The sequence below is a fragment of the Lactuca serriola genome, chromosome 4, assembly GCF_051521515.1.
Source record: "Lactuca serriola cultivar US96UC23 chromosome 4, Lser_US96UC23_V15, whole genome shotgun sequence".
Taxonomy (NCBI): Eukaryota; Viridiplantae; Streptophyta; class Magnoliopsida; order Asterales; family Asteraceae; genus Lactuca; species Lactuca serriola.
In genome coordinates, this window is record NC_136411.1 from 341952425 (window position 1) to 341976509 (window position 24085).

The following is a 24085-nucleotide window of genomic DNA, read 5'->3' on the forward strand; positions in this document are numbered from 1 at the left end:
CACCGCATACTCCTAAGGAAGTCCCTTTGCATACCTATCAATTTTCGTCAGTTCATCTGGGACAATACGCAAAGCAAACTCAATTTTATCTATGAAGTTATTGGTGTATTCATCAATGGTCATACTTCCCTTCTTCGGTGTGACAAATTGGTTCTCCAACTCAAGCAGATTTTGGGCCAAGCAGTACTTGCGCTTGAAATGCACCAAGAACTCTACCTAAGTCAGTTGCAATGGCTCATTAGGGATTAGCGTCTTCCCCAGAGTGTTCCACCAGCAAAAAAACGCCACCTCTGAACTGACGCACTGCAAATATGGTTTGAAACTTGCCTTGACAACCACATGTCATGAAGACCAATTCCATCTCCGAGATCCAGTTCATTACTCCGACGAGATCTTGTTTTACAGTGAAAGTTGATGGCTTTAAAGTCATAAAGTCATTATACTTGCATCCATTTTTCTCAACTCCTTCCTCTTGATTATTCCTCCTATCCACAAGCGATTCAGTCTGACCAACAAAATACACTATAATTTCCTTCCTCAAACTGACCGCCATTTAATTTCGTTTGTTCAATAGGCATTGAAGGTTCACTCCTAGTGTTCAGCAACAATTATCTCATTTCTTCCCTTTGTTCATCCATCATAGCCTGAATCATGGCTTGTACTCCAGCCATTGTGATTGGTTCTGGTGCAGCTTTTGCTATTGGCACCTGCTCCATTACTTAGGGTTGAGGTTGCTGATTTCTGTTTGTATTTTCGGCTCCACTTCGAGTTTTCGCCATTATGATCTATACACCAAACTAGGCAAATTTAGATCCTTATCACTCTGAAACATTACATGCTAGTTCTAATATCGTAGTTGTATGCTTAGAATTTTGAACACATAAGGTTTCCAGATCCGGTCGGCAACAGACCATAGATCCAAACAAATAATGGCATATATGGCAAACATATAGCATTTTGCACATAAAAGCATTTTAGAAATCTTTCCTAAAATATATTAGTTCTCGTGTCTAAAATATGGTAGACACTCATCACGCAATCATCACTTAATATTCTAAGTTTAAGTCTAGAAATCCTATAAATTCTTAGTTCACTTAAACTAATGCTCTGATACCAACTGTGACATCCCCAAATTTCTCGGCCAGGAAAGACCGATTTAGTTTATTCTTTTAAAATAAAATCAAAGTATTCTTCCAAAAGTTGTTGCAGAATTTGTCCCCAAAACAAATTACGATAAGAATATTTATCAAAGCATTTCTTAAAGAAATTTATTTTCATTATATAACAAAACCTCGACATGTCATATTCCGATACAGACCAAAACATTAAACAGTATATTATAAGCCTTACAATAGTTATTTACAACTACTGGCCTATAATCCAAAAATCCTACATCATCATCCAACTATGCTCGGGGTCCACTACCTGTGATATAGAATGTTGAGTGTGTCAGGCTTGGGAGTCTGGTAGGATTTTCAACCCACAAATAATAATAGATTTATTAATTTCATCTACCAACAATAAATTTATTAATTTCATCAACCAAAAATAACCCTGATCACCCATTCCCGTTATCCTCACTTTACGTCCCTAAACACCTATCACAAGGTACCTAGCCTAAGGATCGTCATCGGGATGGACACTACTGCTAACGGGATTCCTCAGCCATACATGTCCTTAAGGCAACCATGAATGGGATGGAGTACACCAATGAACATATAGTTCACCAACACCTACAGGTTAGGAGCCTGCTAGCGTTCCACTGGACTGTCTAGAAAGATCTGTGGCCCTCATCTATACTCTGCTAGATGACTACAACAACAACAACATCGACGCCTCTCGTCATTTTAACACACATCAACTATTCATCTACCCATGTTTTACCCAACATATTTATAGATAATATATATATATATATATATATATATATATATATATATATATATATATATATATATAGTGTAAAACTTGTATAAAACATCCATTCAATATCCATCTCAAATAAACAATCAATATATATACACATAGCACATGTTTTATAGAAAATATTTCATATCTATGTGTAAGTTGAAAGTAACTACACACTCACCTGATTTAACAATAATCGGGCAGCACTTCGTTTCTTAAAACAATCCTTTCCGATGAAACCGAGAACTTTAATGAAAAATTGGTCCTTGAGAAGGTTGAGCTTCAAACTAAAAAGATAAATTTCTCAGAGTCTTCGGGCACTTCGGGACGTTTTTCAGGTGTTAGGTTTGATCCCGGGGCTTCGGGAGTTGTAAAATTGCTTAAAAGAGGGTTTAAGGGTGAAAAATGTGAAAATTTGTAACATTAGCCGGGAGGGCTCACACCCTCTATATATACCTGCGAGGCTTGGATCCGGAGGAAGGAGACAAGGGCACGCGTCAGACGGCTAGCGAGGAGGGGGCACGTGTCGGCTTCGGATTGGTCCAGCGCTTCGGACACGGGGCGGCTCGCAAGGGAGGGGCGACGTGGTTCGCTTCGGACACGCCACGAATGCGACACGCATCAGTTCGTGATTGGAGCTTGCTTCGTTAATGCCACAGGATGGACACGTATCTCACATGCGAAGGAGCTACGTGGCCGAGCCTGGACCATGCATGCGAATTTTCTCGGTTCTTGTGCCCTGAACTTTAAAAAAATCATAACTTTCTCATGCGAGCTCCGTTTTCAACGTTCTTTATATGCACGCGTAGCCGAGATTATACTCTATAAATTTTGTTTACACTCCATCGGCTAATTTTGAATTTATTTTTAATATTATTATTTTTAACAGATTGCGACTGGAAAATTCGTTAAAAATTCATAACTTCTTCATCCGATGTATGTTTTCGTCTGTTTTTTTTACCGTTATACTACTATTGATGAGACATTTGATTCTTATTTAGGTTGTGGCGGCTAACAATCACTCGATCTAAAATTCGAGTTTTTAGTTGTCTACTGTTAAGCTAAAACTTAGAAAAATCATAACTTCCTCATACGAAGTCAGATTTGGACGTTCTTTTTATTAAAATTATCGGTTTAACGAATACTACGACTTTTATTTAGATCACTAAGGCTAAAAAGCACTTTATCATTAATTCACTTTTTACGTTTCACAGCGTCATGTCGGTTCTGTTGCAAAACTTCGACAGGTTATAACTTCTTCGTTATAACTCGGATTTCAGTATTATTTATATCTCAGGAATCCTTGTTTCCACCACTACAACTTTCTTCATAGATATCAGGCTTTATCTAACATTTATTTTCGACGCTCATTTTTATCCTTAACTAATTAAATCATAATAATTAAGTATAAGCACAGAATATTCAAATAATACATCTTTATTATTTCAAAACAAGTTACAAAGTTTGGCATAGACTATTACATCATCATTAGTGCCTAGCCTAGAAACACGGGCGTTACAAAATCCCTCAGACCAAGGCTCTGATACCAACTTGTAACGACCCAAAAATCCAGGGTAAAAGTTCTCATTTTTATTATAGCTAAAACATTGATACCACTTATTTCAAAATTTCGAAATCATCGTTAAGTAAAACATTTATCAGATTTTATTGCAAAATCATGCATTGCGGAAACCATAGGTGTGTGTGCACTGCGATCAACCCGAGCCCTCCTCTTCCAAATCGACGATACCTGAAACTAAAACTATAAATTGTAAGCACAAAGGTTAGTGAGTTCCCCCAGAGCATACCCCTCACACAATGCATATAACACATATCATATTAGCTATAAAAGCAATCTCTACTACATAACACATACCATATTAGCTATGATAGCTATCTCTACCACATACCACATATCATATTAGCTATAAAAGCTACTTCTACCACGTAACATATATCCTATTAGCTATAAAAGCTATCTCTACCATAAGCCATAAAGGCTATCTCTACCGTTAGCTATAAAAGCTATCTCTACCATTAGTCATAATGGCTATCTCTACCATTAGCCATAACAGCTGTCTCTATCATTATCCATAAAGGTTATCTCTACCATTAGCCATAAAGGCTATCTCTACCATTAGCTGTAAAAGCTATCTCTACCACATATCACTACATAAATATGCCACACACCTCTACACAACAAGTATACTAACTATCATAAAATGGGCCAAACTTGATGCCTTAGACCCATTGGTATGGTGACAAAACTCACCTCGCGGTGCTGAAGTCCCGCAGATAAACTCTAGTTGTTGGTTTACAGGTTCCCAAACTATCAATCATCAAAACGAAAACCAATTAATAATTGGGTTCCAGTACACAACCATAATCTACACTTGGGGTAAATGGATCATTTTACCCCTAACCTAGCTTGGTTCAAAACCAAGGCCCAAACTCACACCATGAAGGCCCAAAAGCCCAATAGTTAACCAAGGCCCAACATATGGCCTGATTTTTCAAATTGAGCCCAAGCCTCTCTAATGGGTATTATCCTGAAGCCCAATAATTTCCCTTGTTCCATAAATATGCTCAGCAGCTTAGTCCAGTAAATAGCCCAACAAGCATCAAACCAAATTAGGGTTTTTCACATAAAATGACGATTAGAGTTAAGTGTTCCTACTTAACCCTTTAAGGACTTAATCCATTAAGTCCAAACATACAATGAAATCGGGCTTGAGTCATAACTCCACTCCAATGGTCTAAAATGTGGTTCTCGATAAGTCCAAACCAATAATCTCAAAATTAGGGTTTTTAAACCCTAATTAGGGTTTCCAACCCAATCATAGCCCAATAGGCCTAAAACTAAGAATTTAGATCAATTAGGGCTTCATCAGGCCTACTAGGGTTTCATTAATCGGGCACCACCCACTACCACCTCGGGTAGTGGTGGTCAATGGCGGCTCACGGCGGCGGTCACCACGTTACGGTGGTGGTATGGTTCTTCTCATTATTCTTTTTGATAATTACAATTACAATGCTTTAATACAAAAAATAATACACATACTAACTAACATAAACACACACAGCCACCCTAGTGGTGGCCGGCAGTAGCACGTGGTGGCAGCCACCATGGTTGGCAGCCATGGTGGTTTTCCATGGTTTCCGGTTAAAGAGCACGCCCCTACTTGTTCAGAAACACCAAAACACGAAAACCCTTGAGATGAACATGAAAAATACACCCATCGGAATTCTGGCGGAAGTAGGCGGTGGGGTTGACAGCAGCAGCCACCATGGCCAACTGCCATGGTGGTTCTTCACAGCTTCACTTGCCAGAAACCCATATGCAACCATAAGACTTGTAACGGTAGCACCTGAACACTAACATGAATAGAATCCCAGAAGCACACCCGAACACTAACGGGTTTATATAGCCCTCACCGTTCAAACTTCCTCCCATGTTTACACAAACATTCCCTCATTCACCTTTTTCTTTCAAAATAGATCCAAAATTTACCTTTTTAACTCTTGATTCCATAAATCTTTACAATACAAATCCAAAATTTACATTTTATCCCTTGCTTCCATAATTCCTTTCATATTAAGTCCTAATTGTTACCAAGAAGCCCATGTCTTCAATATTACTTACAAATTAAGTTCGAATTGTACACTCTAACTCCCGCCTTCTAAAATTATGACAATTAGCTCCTCGAGACCAACACCTTACTATATATAATTATTGATTTTAGGGCTACTATACATTCATTAATTCATTTAATCATTTATTGAATAAACAGAATGTTACAAGTAGTTAGTACAAGCATATAAGTCGAAGTTTATTTGTTCCTTTTATCCTAAGAAGATTAAAAGTGATATCTTGGGCCCCTCGATGATTTTGTTTTCACTTATGTGTCGGGCTCGATCAGAACTAAATTGATGTTTTCAATTAAGTTCTATGTCAAACAAATCAGAAATTAGGAAACAAAATATTAGACAATGAGTCTGGCTTTAATTCCATGTCTTTATCCACAATATATCTTGATGAACAGAGGATCATATGATCCATTATCTAATGGACACATCAGAGTTCGACAGTGGCTTTGTGAGAGCTACGATTGCTAATCGGATTTAAGTTACATTGGCAATTATAGTTATTATACTTATCCAAGTGGGAGACCGTTCAATTAGGTGTCTAAGCACATAACTATAATTTGTATGTACTTGACCCAATAGTATTTCGGGTTGCCTTCACCAGAACAATTTGATAGATGGATATTTGAGTAAGAGGTTATGAGTTATTTATTAATATATTATAAGTATAGTATATTAATTGAGAAATCATATTATTTAATTTGTATTAATCAAGAATTAATTTGGAATTAATTTAGTGATCAAAAGACACTATTTGAATTAATAGGGACTGATTATGTAAAACACATAATACATATGATTGGGCTAATGATAAATGATTGATTTTTTATGGGCTATGCTTATGGGTTAATCCATGAAATGTTAATCCAAATCAAATGCATGGATCATAAGCTTAAGTGAAAGATTAGGGTTACACATGATTCTTGGAATTCTACACTATAAATATGTAACCCAATGTACTAAAATTGGTTACCACCTTGCATTTCAAGAAGATAACCTGATTTCTAGTCTCCTAAACCTCTCTCATATTCATCTAGTTGTTTATTGGTGTTTGTGACTTGTTTGAGGAACAACACTTGGGGTGCTAAGCTTACTTAAGCCCAAAGTCCTACTAGCTACATCAGGAGGTAATCTTCTAACTTGTTTTATGATTCATATGTCAAATTTTGTATGCTAGTTTAGGCTTCATGCTTCGGAAACCAATGTTGCATGTATAATTAGAGAAAACTTAAATCCAAAGCATTAGGGTTGTATGTGCACCATAGGGATGTTAGAGTACATAAAACCCAACAACATATTCGAATGTCTATATGGTCTAGTGTTATGTATGGCTAGCATACACGAGTGTTGTAGGGTTGGTGGAAGTTTCATGGATGAGTCGTGAGGGTTCGGTCGGCCAGTAGTGAGATGTTTAGATCTTCCTCCAGGAGTGAGGACTGCACATTCGTTTATGCTTATGAGTATTGTTAGGGTATTGTGATGATCCTTGAGACAAACACGGGTAGGTGCGGAAAGTAGTATGGGTCGGTACTTCTGAAACCACACAACCCGTATGCGTAGCAAGGAAGTCACAACCCCTAGGGCTTCATCGGGAGTTGGTTCCCCGTTATGTATGTGGATTATATGGTATCTTCCTGGTGTATTTTCAGTATGGTGACTACGAGGCGAGTCGAGATTGGATCCGGGTCGGGATCAAGAACTGACAGTTAGATGAGATCAAATGATTTAGATGCCAGGATCAGGAGGATCCTCCACGAGGAAGATGTAGCCATCGTCTGGGATCGGATTCCAGAGATGTTTGGGTCTATCAAGACCACGATGATGGAGTTCTTTGATGATCGCTATGCAGCCATTGCTGAAACGGCTGTTGTTGCAGCCTCTGCAGCCGTGACAGCTGTAGGTGTTGGGCCAGGGTGGGCCTTTCAGTATCGGAACTTCGATAATACGAAGCCTCCGACTTTTGACGGAGTCCAGGACCTGATTGTGGCCATGATATGGCTATATGATATGGAGGGGTGTTTCTTCATGTGTTCATGCCCAACCTTCTAAGGTCCGGAGCGAAGGATTGGTGGAGACTTGTTACGGGATCGTACTCTGACGAGCAGATGGTTGTGGTATCTTGGGATCAGTTAAGAGAGATGTCGAGCGGGAGAGGTTGGCTAAGGAGTTTTTAGACCTGAGGCAGGGATCGGATTCGGTGACGGAGATCACCCAATACCATTACAAGACTTAATGTGTAACATCCCAAAACTCAGAACCAAATTTTTTTTGTTTTTATACTAAATAAAACATCAACCTAATGTGTTTATCAAAACCATAAGGAAATCATAATGTATCCATAATCATCCAAAATACATCAAAGTCAAATAAGCGAAAAGTCATGGTGTGTGTGATGCGATCATCTAGAGCTCTTCCCATTCGATCCGGAAGTACTTGAGACATAAACTAGAAACTGCAAGCACAAAGCTTAGTGAGTTCCCCAAAATACCACATAACATACATATACACCGGCTCAAGGCTGTGTTGGGTCTATTTCACCCCCGAGTCTATTTCAACTCATATGTCAGCCCAACGTCGTATCGGGTCTATTTCACCCTAGTTTTGTTTCACCCCCAAGTCTAGCTCAACTCATATGTCACCACAAGGCTGTACTGGGTCTATTTCACCCCACGTACATATAGCAAACAGCCATACATGCATACAAAATGTACAACAAGAGTCAAAAAGACTACAAGTACACATATAATCAATAGTGTCCTACAGTATACTTAGCAAACTCACCTCAGTCTGTTGTAAGTCAAATAGATACTCGAGCCACTAAACCGGAGAATCCCTACACTTACCAACCAAATAAAACCCTAATTAATAATTGGGTGATAAACCATAATTGGGACTTTGATTAACTAATCTCGACTCCCAAGGTAAAAGACCATTTTACCCTTCCCTCAATTGGCCCAAAAATCGTAACCCAAACTCAATGGCATAAAAGCCCAATAATGGCCCAATTCCTAAAGGATACTCAAATCCAAATATGGACCCAAATCGAAGAAGACCCAAGCTCTAACAATGGCCCATAATCAGAAATACTTGTGGCCCATCAAAGGCCCAAAGATAGCCCAAATCACAAAAGCCTATGATCAGGTCGCGAACGTTGAGCATTCCAGGTGTACGTCCAATGTACTGGGTGGCTACACCTGATCGGGGACTCGGACGTGTAGGTCTGACATAGTCCCCCTATTAAGCCATTTTGCCATAGTCACCAAACACACACCTAACACACACAAATGTCAACTCTCTCTTGAAATGAGCTAAGGTTTGGAAATAGGACTCAAAGGGGTAATGGAGGCTGGGAAATGAGAGAACCTTAGGAAATAAGGTTTCTTAAATACGGTCCAAACCCTAAAATTAGGGTTTATCCCCTGATTATGTGAACCCAATGCTCGGGAGGAATGCCCAGCGTACACACTCTCCTCCTAAAAATTACAATAATGCCCCTAAGGACCAAAATTGCAAACTAATTACACACCAAGTGTCCAAAATGAAAAATACTTTAAATCGGGTGTTACAATTCTCCCCTACTTGAATCAGACTTTCTCCTTGAAGTCCGTTGCCACAAATAACTCTAGGTAATGCTCCCTCATCTCATCCTCGGGCTCCCACGTCCACTCTGAACCCTTTCGGTGCTACCACTGCACCTTTACAATATCCACCACCTTGTTTCGCAGAGTCTTTGTTCTCCTGGCAAGGACTATCACTGATCTCTCTATATAATTTAGGCGGTCATCAACCTAAATGTCCTCCAATGGAACAACTGCAGAATCATCAAGAAAACATTTATGCAGCTGAGAGACATGAAAAATGTTATGGATCTGATTGAGTTCCCTTGGCAGATCCAAACGATACGCAACCCTGCCCACCCAGGCTAACGCCCTGAAAGCACCAATATACGTGGGGCCTAGCTTGCCCCGCTTCATGAATCGAATGACATATTTCCAAGGTGACACCTTCAGGAGCACCATGTCCCCAACCTGGAACTCCAAATCTGACCAACATCTATCTGCATAACTCTTCTATCGGGCATGACCTGTCGGGAGTCTCTTGCGATCCTTCTAAATCAATTATCTCATCTTGAGTACCACCCTGGTACTCCCCATGACCCGTTGACCGACCTCACCCTAACATATCGGGGTGCTACACTTCCTCCCGTAGAGCATCTCAAAAGAAGGTCTATCAATGCTGGCGTGATAACTGTTGTTATACGAAAATTCTTCCAAAAGAAGATATGTATCCTAACTACCGTCAAAATCTAGAACACATGCCTGCAACATGTCCTCCAAAGTCTGGATAGTTCGTTCACTCTGACCATCAGTCTGTAGGTGGAAAGTTATGCTGAAATGCAGACGGGTACCCAACTCCTCATTGAATCTCTTCCAAAACCTGTAAGTAAACCGAACATCCCTATCAGAGACCAAAGAAACCGGCACCCCATGACATGCCACCACTTTCCAAATGTAGATATCGGCTAACTTCTCCACCGAATTGCTCTCCTGGATTGGAATAAAATGCATGCTCTTGATTAATATGTATGCCAATGTATAAATAGGTACGCCCAGCGTACCAGGGAGCTACCCCGTCTCATGCGTCCTTCGAAGTATGTCCAACGTACCTTATGTACGCCCAGCGTACTAGGGTCCTTAAGCCAAAAAAAAAAATAGTAGCTGGGATTTTACCTGACATATCGGTCGTTGCAATCTTTTTAAATAAATGTTTTACTTTTTTCTAAAATCTTAAGCCCTCAAAATCGGATGTTAGATAGACCTGGTGTAGAAATATAGGTCAACAAAACTCTATATACATCTTATTTATTGTAACCCCAGTAAAGTGATACATGAGTGATACTTAGTAAAATGTCAAAAGTAGATAATGCAATAAATACTTATTTATTCGTATTTGATATTGAAATCAATAAAAGAATATATATATACTTATAAAGGAAGCATTTTTTCTTTCACCACATTCATTTGAAACTCCCATGCATTTTTTCCTTTCACCTCATTCATTTGAAACTCCCATGACTTTTCAATTTCTTTCTAATCATGATTATAAGTTGTTTAATAAGGTTAATTAAATATTAAACCTAAAGTGTAATCATATACAAACTAAATTTCAATATTAAAATAATATATTTTCTTCCACTTATAAAGTTATGTTTTTAACTTTTAACATATTATACTTAATTTATTAGGTCTAACATGTTGTTGTGTGTAACCATTATCATTTTAAAGTTACAACATTTGAACAATTTGTATAAAATACTTAAATTGTTAATTTAAATATAACCTTAAAGGATAAACTTAAATATAAATTTTAATTCAACTTAAACAACTCAAAGAATATTTTGTAAATAGTTAAAAGTGATAAATTGAAGTGTCTTTATAATAATGATTATAAGTTGGTTAATAAGGTTAATTAAGTATCAAACCTAAAGTGTAATCACAAGTAGACTAAATTTCAACATTAAAATAATATTTTTACTTCTACATATAAAGTTATGTCTTTAACTTTTAACATATTATACTTCATTTATTAGATTTAATATGTTGTCGTATGTAAACTATTATCAGTTTAAAGCTACAACTCTTGAATAATTTGGATAAAATACTTAAATTGTTAATTGAAATATAACATTACAGGGTCAACTTCAATATAAATTTAAGTTCCACTTAAAAAAATCCAAAGAATATTTTGTAAATAGTGAAAAGTGATAGATTGTAGTGCTAAATGCAAAAACTAAATTGTAATATCAATTTAACTAAAATATATCCTAAAGATATTTTTATAATTGTTAAAAGTTTTCAAATAAGTAGTTTAAAATTATTTACAATAACAATAGTTAGAAATAACTCTATATAAATGATTATATTGTTACCTTTAGAAAAAATTGAAAAAAAATTGTTTGATGTTTTAAATAATTACACTTATAGAAATTAAAACGTTAAGCAAATAAATTTTAAAAAATTAATTAACAATAACAACAACTATAAATAACATTAAACTATATATTATAATTAATTTTATTCATGAGTAACCCACGGGTAGAAGTCATTCAAAAGATTGAAATTATACAATTTTAATAGATGTATATATATTCATATAATTCAAAATAATCAATATATTATATTAACTTAGTATACGAATTATTATATCAAATTTAACAACATTATTTTTATATTAAAAAAAACATATATTTGTAAAGATTTCAGCTATATAGATGCTTCTACACAACGCGCGGGCATTCGCCTAGTATTTTTATATTGCTTGCAGGCGTAGCTTGATCACATTAATCAAGTGAAACAAGTTAAGTTTGTTTTTAATTTTCGTAACATAATCATCTCCATTTTCGTGTCTTTCTGGTTGGAGTTGCCCACAAACCCCAGCACTCTTCCCTTTTTCTCTCTCAAAATGTCATTGGGTTCCAATGACTCAATGAGAAGGGAAAAGGATAAATGACTACTACCTTTGGTCCATTTACACATTAAACCCATTTATTATTGTTTTTTCAAACTGAACGTTATTTGACGAGAGATATTACATAAATAATTCTTTCTCATCTTTTTGTAGCATTTCAAGTCCTACATGGGCACAAGGTCAACATAGTCAAATCTTAATTTTTACAAATTGATGATTTTGGTCCCTCCAGCATAATATTAATATCTTCACTTTAAGTTTTAATTTTCTTTCTAATAAATTAAAACTTCAAATTCCACAATATTATTTACTTTAATTATTTAAAAGACAAAACTTAAAAAATGGTCCATGTGGTTTCCGAAAATCTGAAGTTTAGTCCCTAATTTATAAAAATCTCATAGATGGTCCCCATGATTTCAAAACTTTTAATAAATGGTCTTTTTTCGCTAACTCCGTTAGCTTTTGGCTGTTAAATGAAGAACATTTCTGATTTTTCACTACTATAGGGACCATTTATGAAGTTTTTCTCTTATTTAAAATAATAATAATAATAATGATAATAATTTAAATTAAAGGTCTCTCTCTCTCTCTCTCTCTCTCTCCAATGCCCCATCGTTACCACCATAACATCATTTCTTTCTCTTTTATGAACCCTAAAAATACCATTACCACCGGTGATATCCTTGGTCGGAACCACCCAATTGGGGCCTCTCTTCTCCACCACCCCTACACATCTGGATTCCAGACAACAGCCAAATTGCAATCTCTCATCTCCTCCACCCCTCTGTCCCTCTCTCGTCTCTTTCTACCTTCTAAACAAGGTTAGCGATGGCGAGTGTCAGTGGTAATTACGGATTATGGGGTTTCAGACAGAAAAAATCAGAGCAAATCCAAGTAAATGTAGAGGAAGAGAGAAGTGGCACTAGGGATCGATAGCAGCAGAGTGAAGATCGGCAGCAGACTGCAGATCGGCGACAATGGATTAGGGGAAAATCAAACTTGCAAATCAGTTTTCGATTAAAAAGGGAGACTCAGAAACAGATAATAAGAAGAATCAGAAGTTGTGTGTGTGGTTTTCACCTGGATATTTAACCAGGTTCGATGGTTATATTTGGTGGGCGACGTGGAAGACCCATCATTGAAGGCAGTGTTGCAGAAATCGGCCTTGTCGGCCGATTAATCGACGATTATCGTTTGGCGGCCTTAAACCGATTACGATTAGGGTGCTTGGCGGAAATCAGTCAAAGTCGACATTGGCGGTCCTTGGCGGTCTCGACGGTCATAAGCGGGAATTTTTTAAAAAATTCAAAAATTTTTAATTTTCAAATATTACACAAAAATTTTAAATTTTCAAAATCTTAAGATTTCAAATTTTAAAATATTAAACTAAAATTTTCAAAATTTTCAAATTTTAAATTTTCAAATACTTAGTTTTTTAGGGAATATTAATTTTTTTAAATAATTTTATTAATAATTAAGGGTCCCTGATTAATCTTCGTCTAGTCCGATTAATCGCTTATCTCCAGTCGACCGCCAAGCTACCGCCGAACGATTATTACAACCTTGATTGAAGGTAAGAACATCTGCACCATTTTTCGATTTATGGAGGTTGAAACTGAGTCATATGGGTCTTCCATTGATTTGAAGGGTCTCAAACCTCAATTTGTTGGTTTACGTGTCTCCATACTCTGCCCATAATCCGCAAGAGGAATGGTGTATCTAGTACCAGCATCTGATAATCAATTTTCTCATATGATAATCGATTTACCCGTTTTTCAAATTTTTTGTTGATATTCTTGATTAAATCGATTTTGTGAGTCATACTTCATGTATTGATTAACAAAATGGAAATTTTCAAATACATGATGGATATGATTTCAGAAGTGGATATTATCGATGAAGTAAGAGATGAATTTGGATGATGATTGATATGAAACTGTTTATTTGGATAAATTATAGATTATGATTGTGCAATTGATAATTGATCAAGATGAATTTAGACCCAGATGTTGGTTTGAAATCAGTATACCAACATGATAGTATCAATGATCAGAAATAGATTGAAAGTCTAAATCAATGATATTATTCCTATTGTCAAATTAAAAGTCAAAATTAACTTCAGTATTCTTATTCAAGTTTGTTGTGAAAGACAAAAGGATTTTGATTCAAAATTGACTTCTATATTTGCATCTGTTCATGTTTTCATATAAATCTAAAACAATAAAGTAATTGTTATGTGTGTGTGTGGGAGACCTTTAATATTAAATTATTATTATTATTATTATTATAAATAAGAGAAAAACTTCATAAATGGTCCATGTGGTAGTGAAAAGACAGAAATGTCCTTCATTTAACTGCCAAAAGCTAACGGAATTAACGAAAAGAACAATTTGTTAAAAGTTTTGAAACCATAGAGATCATCTGTGAGGTTTTATAAATTATGAACTAAATTTCAGATTTTTAGAAACTACGGGAACCATTTTTGAAGTTTTGTCTATTTAAAATTGTACACTCGAATTTTTTTATTTCACTAAAAGTATCCAAAAAGAGTAGACTTGTAACACGAATGTTACACCTATTCACCATGGAAGAACCTCCTTACGTGTCCCCCCATCCTCCTTGAGTGAATTAATTATTGGAATAAGGACACCAATAACAACAGGTTTTTGGGCGAAATCAAAAATGTAATTAAATTGCTATTTAGAGAATAGATAATTCTTTCAAATATCATATTAACGAAAATTACAAATTCTATCCTATACTTTATCAAAAATTGTATCATATCTAATCTAAACTCTAAAATAAATAATATTACACTAGTAGTACATCTCTAATTTATTAATTACACAATTATAAAAATGAAGATCAAATAAGGACAATACATAAAAGATGTTCTAATTAACAAAACCATATCAACACATCAAATAGTTAATATTTCTAAAATTACCAAAAAGCCCCTGTAAAAAAACGAATTGAATCAGTATTGTCTGGAATCTTCTGACATATATATAAGAATTCGGTTCCATAAACAAAAAAACGAACAAAATTTCATCCAATTTTCAGATCACCAGCTAACCAAAATGAGGGTTTTAGCAACACCTTTCACTTCTGTTCTTCTCCTTTTCTTCATCATCTCTCCACCACCCACTTCCACCACGGCGGAGATGGAATCTCCGACGATCCAGTCCGATAACCTCGCTCCCTCCCCTCATGTTCACTCCTCCTTCAACAAAACGTGCGATCTGTTCTCATTCCTCGACCGGAAATGCGACCCTCAGCTCTCATCTGTTTACTTTGCATTTTCCATTGTTTATCTATCCTTTCTCGTACACTGGATTTTGGTTTGCTTCAAGGTCAAGCCAACTTTTCGCAGGATTCATCTACTGATGGCTGGGTTGATACTAGTGAAGGCACTTAACTTGATCTATGCTGCTGTGAATGTTACAGATACTCATGAATCAGGTCTCTTCTTCTACATTTCTAAGTTCATCAGTGTTGTTCGTTTGTCTATTGTAATCCGATTAATCGCTTCTGGTTGGTATTTCATGGAGCCGATTATGCAAAATGTGGATAGAATCGTTTTACTGTTTTGGATCCCTCTTCAGGTTTTAACAAATGTAGTTAGAATAATGATTGGGGATGCTAACAATTCTGTTCTTGTAAATGATCATTAGTTGTTTTATTGTAAATGTTAAAAATATGATTATTTTGTTCATTTTAGATGAATTTGCTGGGATAAACTCTAAATGATGTTATGATTAATATTTAATATTGATAGATTTGAGACACACACACCCCCCCCAAAAAAAAAAAAAAAAAAAAACCAATAGGACTAGAAATTGGAGTAGTTGATGCAAGTGATTTAGCTAGTTTTATGTCTATTGTTTATTTAAGAGTGAAATCATATGATGTTTTGTCATTCCTTTTGAGTTTGTTTGTTTATAAAGCTATGAAATTTGAAGAACAAATAAAACATTTTTAAAATACAAAAATTAAAATCCAATAAAATACCGCTTTTGACAATTTTTAATAATTTCAATAATTTTTTATAACAAAAACATCATCTTTAACAAAATAATAAAAAGTACAAAAAGGTATTAGAGTGTTCAAATAACAAATGTGTCGAACTTTTCTGGCTTTTGTGAAAGAAAAAAAATATCATCTCCTAAAACAGTAATAGATGGTCATGATGTTTGTGTTGGAATTTTTGATTTTTAACTTTTTACCAAAAATGAGTAGTATTTTTGGATCAAAATAAAACAATGGTGCTTATACCTAATTTTGGTTAAACTTTATCTATTACCTTTTATATGTTTTTTTTGTCCGTTTTGGAGGGTAATTTTTTATACATATAGTCTCTAACTTTTAAAATACATTTCAATGTAATAAAATTTCATTTTATTTTAGAAAGAAAATGGACACGCTACATTTAAAAAAGTTTTAAAGCTAACAACGCAAGTGCTTAAAAAAGCTTAAATAAAATTCAAACCTAGAAAGCATGGTTTGTGTTGTCCGATATATACGGTTTATACTGTCGAAAATATGTATGTAGAAGTACAAGTTGTATCGATAAATTAAGTCGTATGATTATACACATGTTCGAAAGGGGTAATGTGGCATTAATCCTAAATATCATACCCCATGTTGAAAATCTTTTATGCTTTTAAAAACCATTTTTCACATAAAACTTTGCAACGGAAAATCCCATATAATATTGTAAGCGATGACAATTAAATTTGGATGTCGTGGAATTTGGAAACTCAGTAAGTGAATTCGTTCGTTTTTAGCAATAAATTATTATTTGTAATGTCATGCAAAATTTTCTAAGGGTTGACTGGATAATTTAACAGGCCTTGCAAAGTGTGTTGAAACCATTTTTAGCAAAAAAGTTAAAATGTCGATTATCTTAAACCATTCTACTTCATTTCTAATCACCAAATTGTATCTTAACTAATTCATCACTTAATGATTTAAGTGACTTAATGCCTTTAGGATGACTATATACGACTTACTTAAACTCTACTTAATAACATCAAAACACCATCACCTAAACAGAGTAAATATTCAAATTGGAAGATCTTAAGCGTTGTACTTCATTTCACAAAATAGCAACCTCAAATGTAACTTGACACCTTAAGTAACAACTTATTTTCCAATAATCGTAAAGAGCCTTCTTATTAACTTCCATATATTATCTAAACATTATTGATGAATCTAAACTGTCATATATGATCTAATTGATGGTTTAGATTGTTCGATTATATATGAAATCTTATATGAGAGCTTAAAATCACCAATGTTGTAATAAATCAAATTAGCCATGTGATTTTGAACTTCATCTCACTAATGTTGTAATAAATCAAATTAGCCATGGAAAATAATTAAAAAAATAATAAAAACGTGGATAAATTATGAACATACACCAATAAAAAAAATAAATGGGGCAGATAGGTTTTATGAAGTAAACCTCAAATTAGAAAAACCAAATATCACTCCACTTGCATTTTCTTGGTTAATAATAATTTAGACCCAATTTCAAATAAAAACAAAAGAAGGAAGCTATCTTAAAATTAAAAAAAATAAATAAATAAAACAAATGTATCGGAGACGCCCCAATAAAAATTAGTCAAAAGTGTTTTATGAAGTAATTAAAAAGCCTTATAGATAGATTGGTGTCCAAATCTATATAGATAAATTAGTGTGTGAAAAAAATCCTTATATATAATCGGTTACTTCTACTTTAAATCTCCTATTAACAAAAATTACAAATTATATCATATACTTTATAAAAATTGATATTATATGATCACATCTAGTCTAAAAAAAAAATAAGATGCTAATATAGACCGTACTCATATATAAAAAAATCAAACACACTCCTAAATATAAATCAATAAATAACATTAAACTAGTTATGCACCTCTAACATATTAATTATACAATTATAAAAACTTGAGATCAAATAAGGACAAGACATAAAGAATAGTATCATGAATTCATAATATATCTCGATTTATTAGCTCCTCATACAATAGTAAAAGAAAAGAAGTTGTAAAAAATATATTTTAATTTGATATTTATCAAATCACCAAAATCTTTCTGAAAAAAAAAATGCAGCCCTAGTGACCTAGTGTCTGGAATCTTCCTGACAGTATATATAACTATTCCTTTCCATAAACAAAATACCACCAAAACTTTCATCCAATTTTCCGATCACCTGCAAACCAAAATGAGGGTTTTAGCAACACCTTTCACTGCTCTTCTTCTCCTTTTCTTCTTCATCTCTGCACCACCCACTTCCACCACCGCGGAGATGGAATCCCCGACGACCCAGCCTGATAACCTCGCTCCCGCTCCCTCCCCTTATGCTCACTCCTCCTTCCACAAAACGTGTTCTCTCTACTCATTCTTCAACGGGAACTGCTTCCCTCAGCTCTCATCTGTTTACTTCGCCTTTTCAATCGTTTATCTTTGCTTTCTAGTGTACTGGATCTCGGTTTGCTTCAAGGTCGTGCCAACTTTTCGCCGGATTCATCTACTACTGGCGGGATTGATTTTAGTGAAGGCGCTTAGCTTGATCTATGAGGCTGTGGACGTTACAGGTACTCATCGATCGGATCTCTTCTTCTACATTCCTAAGTTCCTCAGTGTTGTCCGTTTGTCTATTGTGATCCAATTAATCGCTTCTGGTTGGTATTTCATGGAGCCGATTATGCAAACTGTGGATAGAGTCGTTTTATTGCTTTTGATCCCACTTCAGGTTTTAGCAGATGTAGTTAAAACAGTGTTTGGGGATACTAGCAATTCCGTTAATGACTGGATGAATCTGATAGATCTAATTACTTGTGGTCTTATGACATACCCCAGCACTTTTTCACTGTTGTCAATGTGCACTGGTAGGATGAGGCTAAGGATTTTGAAAAGTTGAATGGATTTAGGTTCTTTTATATGATTGTTATGCTTTATTTGGTGTTTATGAGTCTTGTCGTGGAACCCGTGAGAAAGAATGGTGTTATTGGATTAAACGCCATTGATGCTGAGGTGTACATGTTGAAGGCTAATGTGGTGTTTGAATTGAACAGTATGTATTTCTACATGATATGCATGTGTAACATGGTCAGGAAACACTTTGCCCTTGTTGTCAATCATGATGAATCTAAAGGTAGATGCGTGGAATCAGGAATTTGATCATCGATCTTCAACTTTCAATAAATGGAGGATCACTAGCTCTTGTTTAGTGATATTCATACTAAAGTACTATTGGGTTGTCGAATTAATCATCAATTAGTTTTAATCTTGAAGTAGTTTTCTTGTGGAACAATTTGATGTTAATGATATGGGTTTTTCGGAGTAATTTTGCAGGTTAAATTTGTGTTTGATTGTTGATTATATTTGCTGGTGTTAACGTGACTGTTTGATTCATCATATGTGATAATATAATGCAAAGGAAATTTAAAAATATTTTATTTTGTAAAATATGTATTTTCAAAACGTATTTTGGATGTATTTTGTATTACATTTCTCAGAATCTTGAAAAAAAAATAATCTGAAATTGAACATTGTTTTAATTATTGTAAATGTTAACAGTATGGTTTTTATGTCCATTTTATAATCAATATTTACTAACTAAAACCATTACAACTATTATTAAATAAAAATCTAAGTTTTTTAACGGGCAAACTAATCATTCTTTCAAAAAAATACAAAAATAAAATACCGTCTTTGACAACTTTTTATAATTTCAACAATATTTTCTAACAAAAAATATCACTTTTAACAAAACAATTAAAAATGTTAAATTTTATTATAGTTTTCATTAAAGTTTGGTATCTTTAGTGATAAAGATATCATCTTATCCGATTTGTTTTAAACAGATTCTAAATGGTCACAATGGTTTCATTGAATTTTTTTTTCAAACATTAATGGTATTTAAGAACACTGAAAACTAGCGGTTGCTAATACCAAATTTTTTACTATTAACCATTTTAATTATATACCTTGTGTTTAAGCACATTATATGTCATTTTAACCACACTATGTATCTTGCATTGTGACATAACTTACAACTATATAAATGATCCAATTCCCATATTTACACATGTCATTAATAAGACTACTATATTAACATGATAGCTTTATGGTTTCCATTACTTTTATAGGCCAAGCCATTACAACACTACCTTAAAACATGGATCTTGAATCCCTAAGAGCCTACAAACTTAATACCCTAAAATTCAGCAATTAAGTAGAACACTTAATGGCTAAAACAAAGATGTCAAATCCTTATACACACTTGCAAACCAAGCAATAACGAGTACAATGAACAAGTACTATTTCTCTATTCAAACACTTCCAACATTGTCTTCTTTCCATATAATTCACAAAGAAACTTATTGGTTAAACCTTAATAGTTGTCATTTAACTCCGAATCAACCCATCTAAATTTACAATCTTTTCTTGAACCCTGAACAATGAGGTAAGAACTCAGTCAATACAAAAGCTTAAACTATTAATTGTATCCATTTATGAACTTACCCAATTAGGACACCTATATAAAATTGTCTTGAAGGTTTCAAAGGTGTAGTCGATATCCACATTCTGACTTTGGTTTCATGTTTACAATAATCTAAAACTTTTTTCCATCATTCTCCCTAAATACTTACAAATTAGTTGAAACCGGAAGGTAAAATCTAGGGTTTTTTTAGCAAAAATAGTTGTTAGTTCGAAGCTAATAGTTGGTAGCGGGTATCTGGAAACAGGTAACTGATAGTTTTTATTTGTTATATGGGTTTTTGACATAAAATAACTGGAAACTTTTGAAATATATAAAATTACGTAAAATGACAGCTGTTTAAAACAAATAAATATATAAATATACTTTTATGGACAATTCTTGAAATTGATTTTAAAAATTCAATAACGTTTTGTTAAACATTACATGAAGTAGATTTTATATTTGAAACGTTTTGTTTAAACTAAAAGTTAAACGTTCATATTACAAAACGAGACTTTTGTTTAAACTGAAACGTTTTGTTAAAAGTTAAAAGTTCGAACCTTCTATACGCTGCTCAGCCATATAAGACCATAACGTAAGACTTTTTGTGAACATAAATATATTTTATAGTTTTTCTACATATATAGATAAGTTGACTTTTTCTATAATTTACCCAAAATAATGATTAACATTATACACAAATAATAGTTTATTCAGTCGTTCTAAGTTATGATTATTAGATTATATATATATATATATATATATATATATATATATATATATATATATAGAGAGAGAGTGAGGTTCAATAAAGAACCATAAATAACCAATGAACCAATCTTTTTTTCAATTTTTAGAATTTATTTTTTATCAAAAAAAAAACTAAAAATACAGAAATTCATAACTTTTATCTTTTTTCCAATGATATCAAATTCGAAAAAAAAAATCGTCAAATTCATAATGTGAATCTTTGAAAAATCACAATGTGAATCCAAAAAATATTTTTCATATTAACAATGTTAATATATAAATTTAGATATTTTTACATTATTTTTTCGATAAATAATAATATTTAAAAATTGAAAAAAAAAATTGATTCCTTGAAAAACCAATAATTATGGTTCTATATTGAACTTTTATATATATATATATATATATATATATATATATATATATATATATATATATATATATATATATATGAAAAAGTTCAATATAGAACCATAATTATTGGTTTTTCAAAGAATTAATTTTTTTTTTCAATTTTTAAATATATATATATATATATATATATATATATATATATATATATATATATATATATATATATATATATATATATTACTTTTTTAATTCCTCCTTTATTTTCACATCAAAAGTCATTTCAGCACATTCTTCTTCCTCGATAAAAACTTTATTGCTTGTTGCTAAACCTTTTCTGGTGGCCATTAATTTTATAAGATTTATGTAATCTTTTTATCCATTGTACTTTCATTATTGCCCATGAATTTAATTGGATTTATGGTAAGTTTTTAGATCTATATGTTTAAGGCACTTTTCTAGATTTGGATATTTATTAGTTATCAATATGACGGAATTTCTAGCAGTTTAAATGATCTTCGTTACAAATTAAATTTATCGCTATTTTAACATCCTAAAAAATACATATTTTGATTTCAAATTAATATTTTTGTTTCGTGGAGACAGTTGCAAACGTATTTGGAAAAAAGAGAGTAGCATCCAGAAGCATTAGCACCATTTACATGTAACTTGCAGTCTTGCACCAATTAAGTAACCTCCACATAGAGAAAGGAGAAAGAAAAGTGCCAAGAATAGAAAGGATTGGGACTGGAGTAATGGATGCAGGCATAGATGACTTTATCAGCAATGCATAGCCGATGTGTATATATGCAGAAAACATTTTCGTTTTTATATATGCTAGAAACCATAAGCATAGTTGTGCAGAATATAAATTAAATTATCCTTCATCCGTTGTCTTGAGAACATAGAAACATTTGCATATTAAATCAATTAAGATTTGTTACCTTTGTCACATAATATAAATTAAATTAGCATCTAATGTAGTACACTAGAACTTACGGTTTTAAGTGGTATGCTAGAAAGGAAATGAGAAGAAACTATGTGAGTTGGTTGGCTTAAAAACCTACAACTTGCTATTTTTTCTTGATGTAATTTTTTCCTTGATAACTCCTTGGTAGTGTGCTTCGTTTTAATAAAGTCATGTTTAAAACCCTAGTATTTTGAAATGTTTAAAATACACCCTATACTATTATAATATTACAAGATTAATTAATATATATATATATATATATATATATATATATATATATATATATATATATATATATATATATATATATAATGACAGTCTTACCGTTAGTAGGCCTCATTCACGAATTCGATCTATAAGGGGGTATAAAATTATGGCCTATAAAATGGCCATTTAATGGGTATCCATTTTCACCCACCGCTTCCTTGATTGGTGGAGGGTCGTTAGCTGAACGGGTAGGATAAGGCAAACCCTTCATCATTAAGAAGTATAATGAATTATAAAAGTAACTAAATGTTTTAGTGGAACACGTGTGGTTAACCGACAAACTGATTGGATTCTAAGCAAAGGTGGCAAAGGGTGACTCATTGTTTGTCATAGTTCGATGGAGCATGTATGGATAACCGGCACATCAAATAGGTGACTGTAACAATGAGGGCACCATGTACATTTGCATGGTTATTCACACTCGCTTTGTGATCGTCGGCATCCAGTTACAAACAAGAGGGGCACATCGAGATTGAAACTTGTCATTGAAAAGTTCAATGAATCTCAAAGGAATCTAGGAGTTTTCAATACATTTAAAACTTAATCTCTTTTCGTTTTTCATGGTGGAAAATTAGTGAATCGTCATTCACTCACCTTCAATTTATTTGCATGTTAGATTTGATGGATTTTGGCCACAAGAACATCCTATGTGCTCATGCAAACCCTAATGCTTGGATCTAGGTTTCTCTATTGTACATGCAATTCATCACAGACTTTAAACCCTAGATCTAGCATACAATTAATCAAATTAACTTATGAATGGTGTTTACATCTTACCATGATTGTTATGTAGCAATAACAATCTCAAATCCTCCTTGTAATGACTTTAGAAAGCTTAGAGTCACAAGTGTGACTCCTCTAATGGTTCACAAACACCAAGAGCAAGAGGATGAACAATAAGGAGAGAGGAGGCTGCCCAAAACGTGTGGAAACCCTAAGGAACAAGTTCACCATGTTTTTGAGTCTCAAGGGTCCTTTAAATAGTGAGGCTATTAGGGTTATCTAACAAGGAAACCCTAATTTGGATGCTTAGGCCCTAAGCAACCCATGGACTCCCTCCTTAGAGGCCTAGGACAATTTCTAATGGGTTTCCCCATAGAATTCGTTCACCCCTCTAATATGGAGTCCATTAGCCCAATATTCAACTATCACACAATTGACAACTCTAGTCCTTTAAGTTTAATTAATGTCTTTTAGCCACAAACTTAATTCTTATTAATTCTTGACTAATA

At 33.7% G+C, this 24085-nt stretch overlaps 1 protein-coding gene across 1 annotated transcript; it reads left to right on the forward strand.

Moving 5' to 3' along the window:
• The first annotated feature begins 18250 nt into the window (after positions 1–18250).
• LOC145099632 (protein CANDIDATE G-PROTEIN COUPLED RECEPTOR 7-like) lies at positions 18251–19209 on the forward strand. Its single transcript, XM_079037171.1, has 2 exons — positions 18251–18829; positions 18922–19209. The coding sequence occupies exons 1-2, from the start codon at positions 18251–18253 to the stop codon at positions 19207–19209; spliced, it is 867 nt and encodes a 288-aa protein (XP_078893297.1).
• Positions 19210–24085: the final 4876 nt, after the last annotated feature.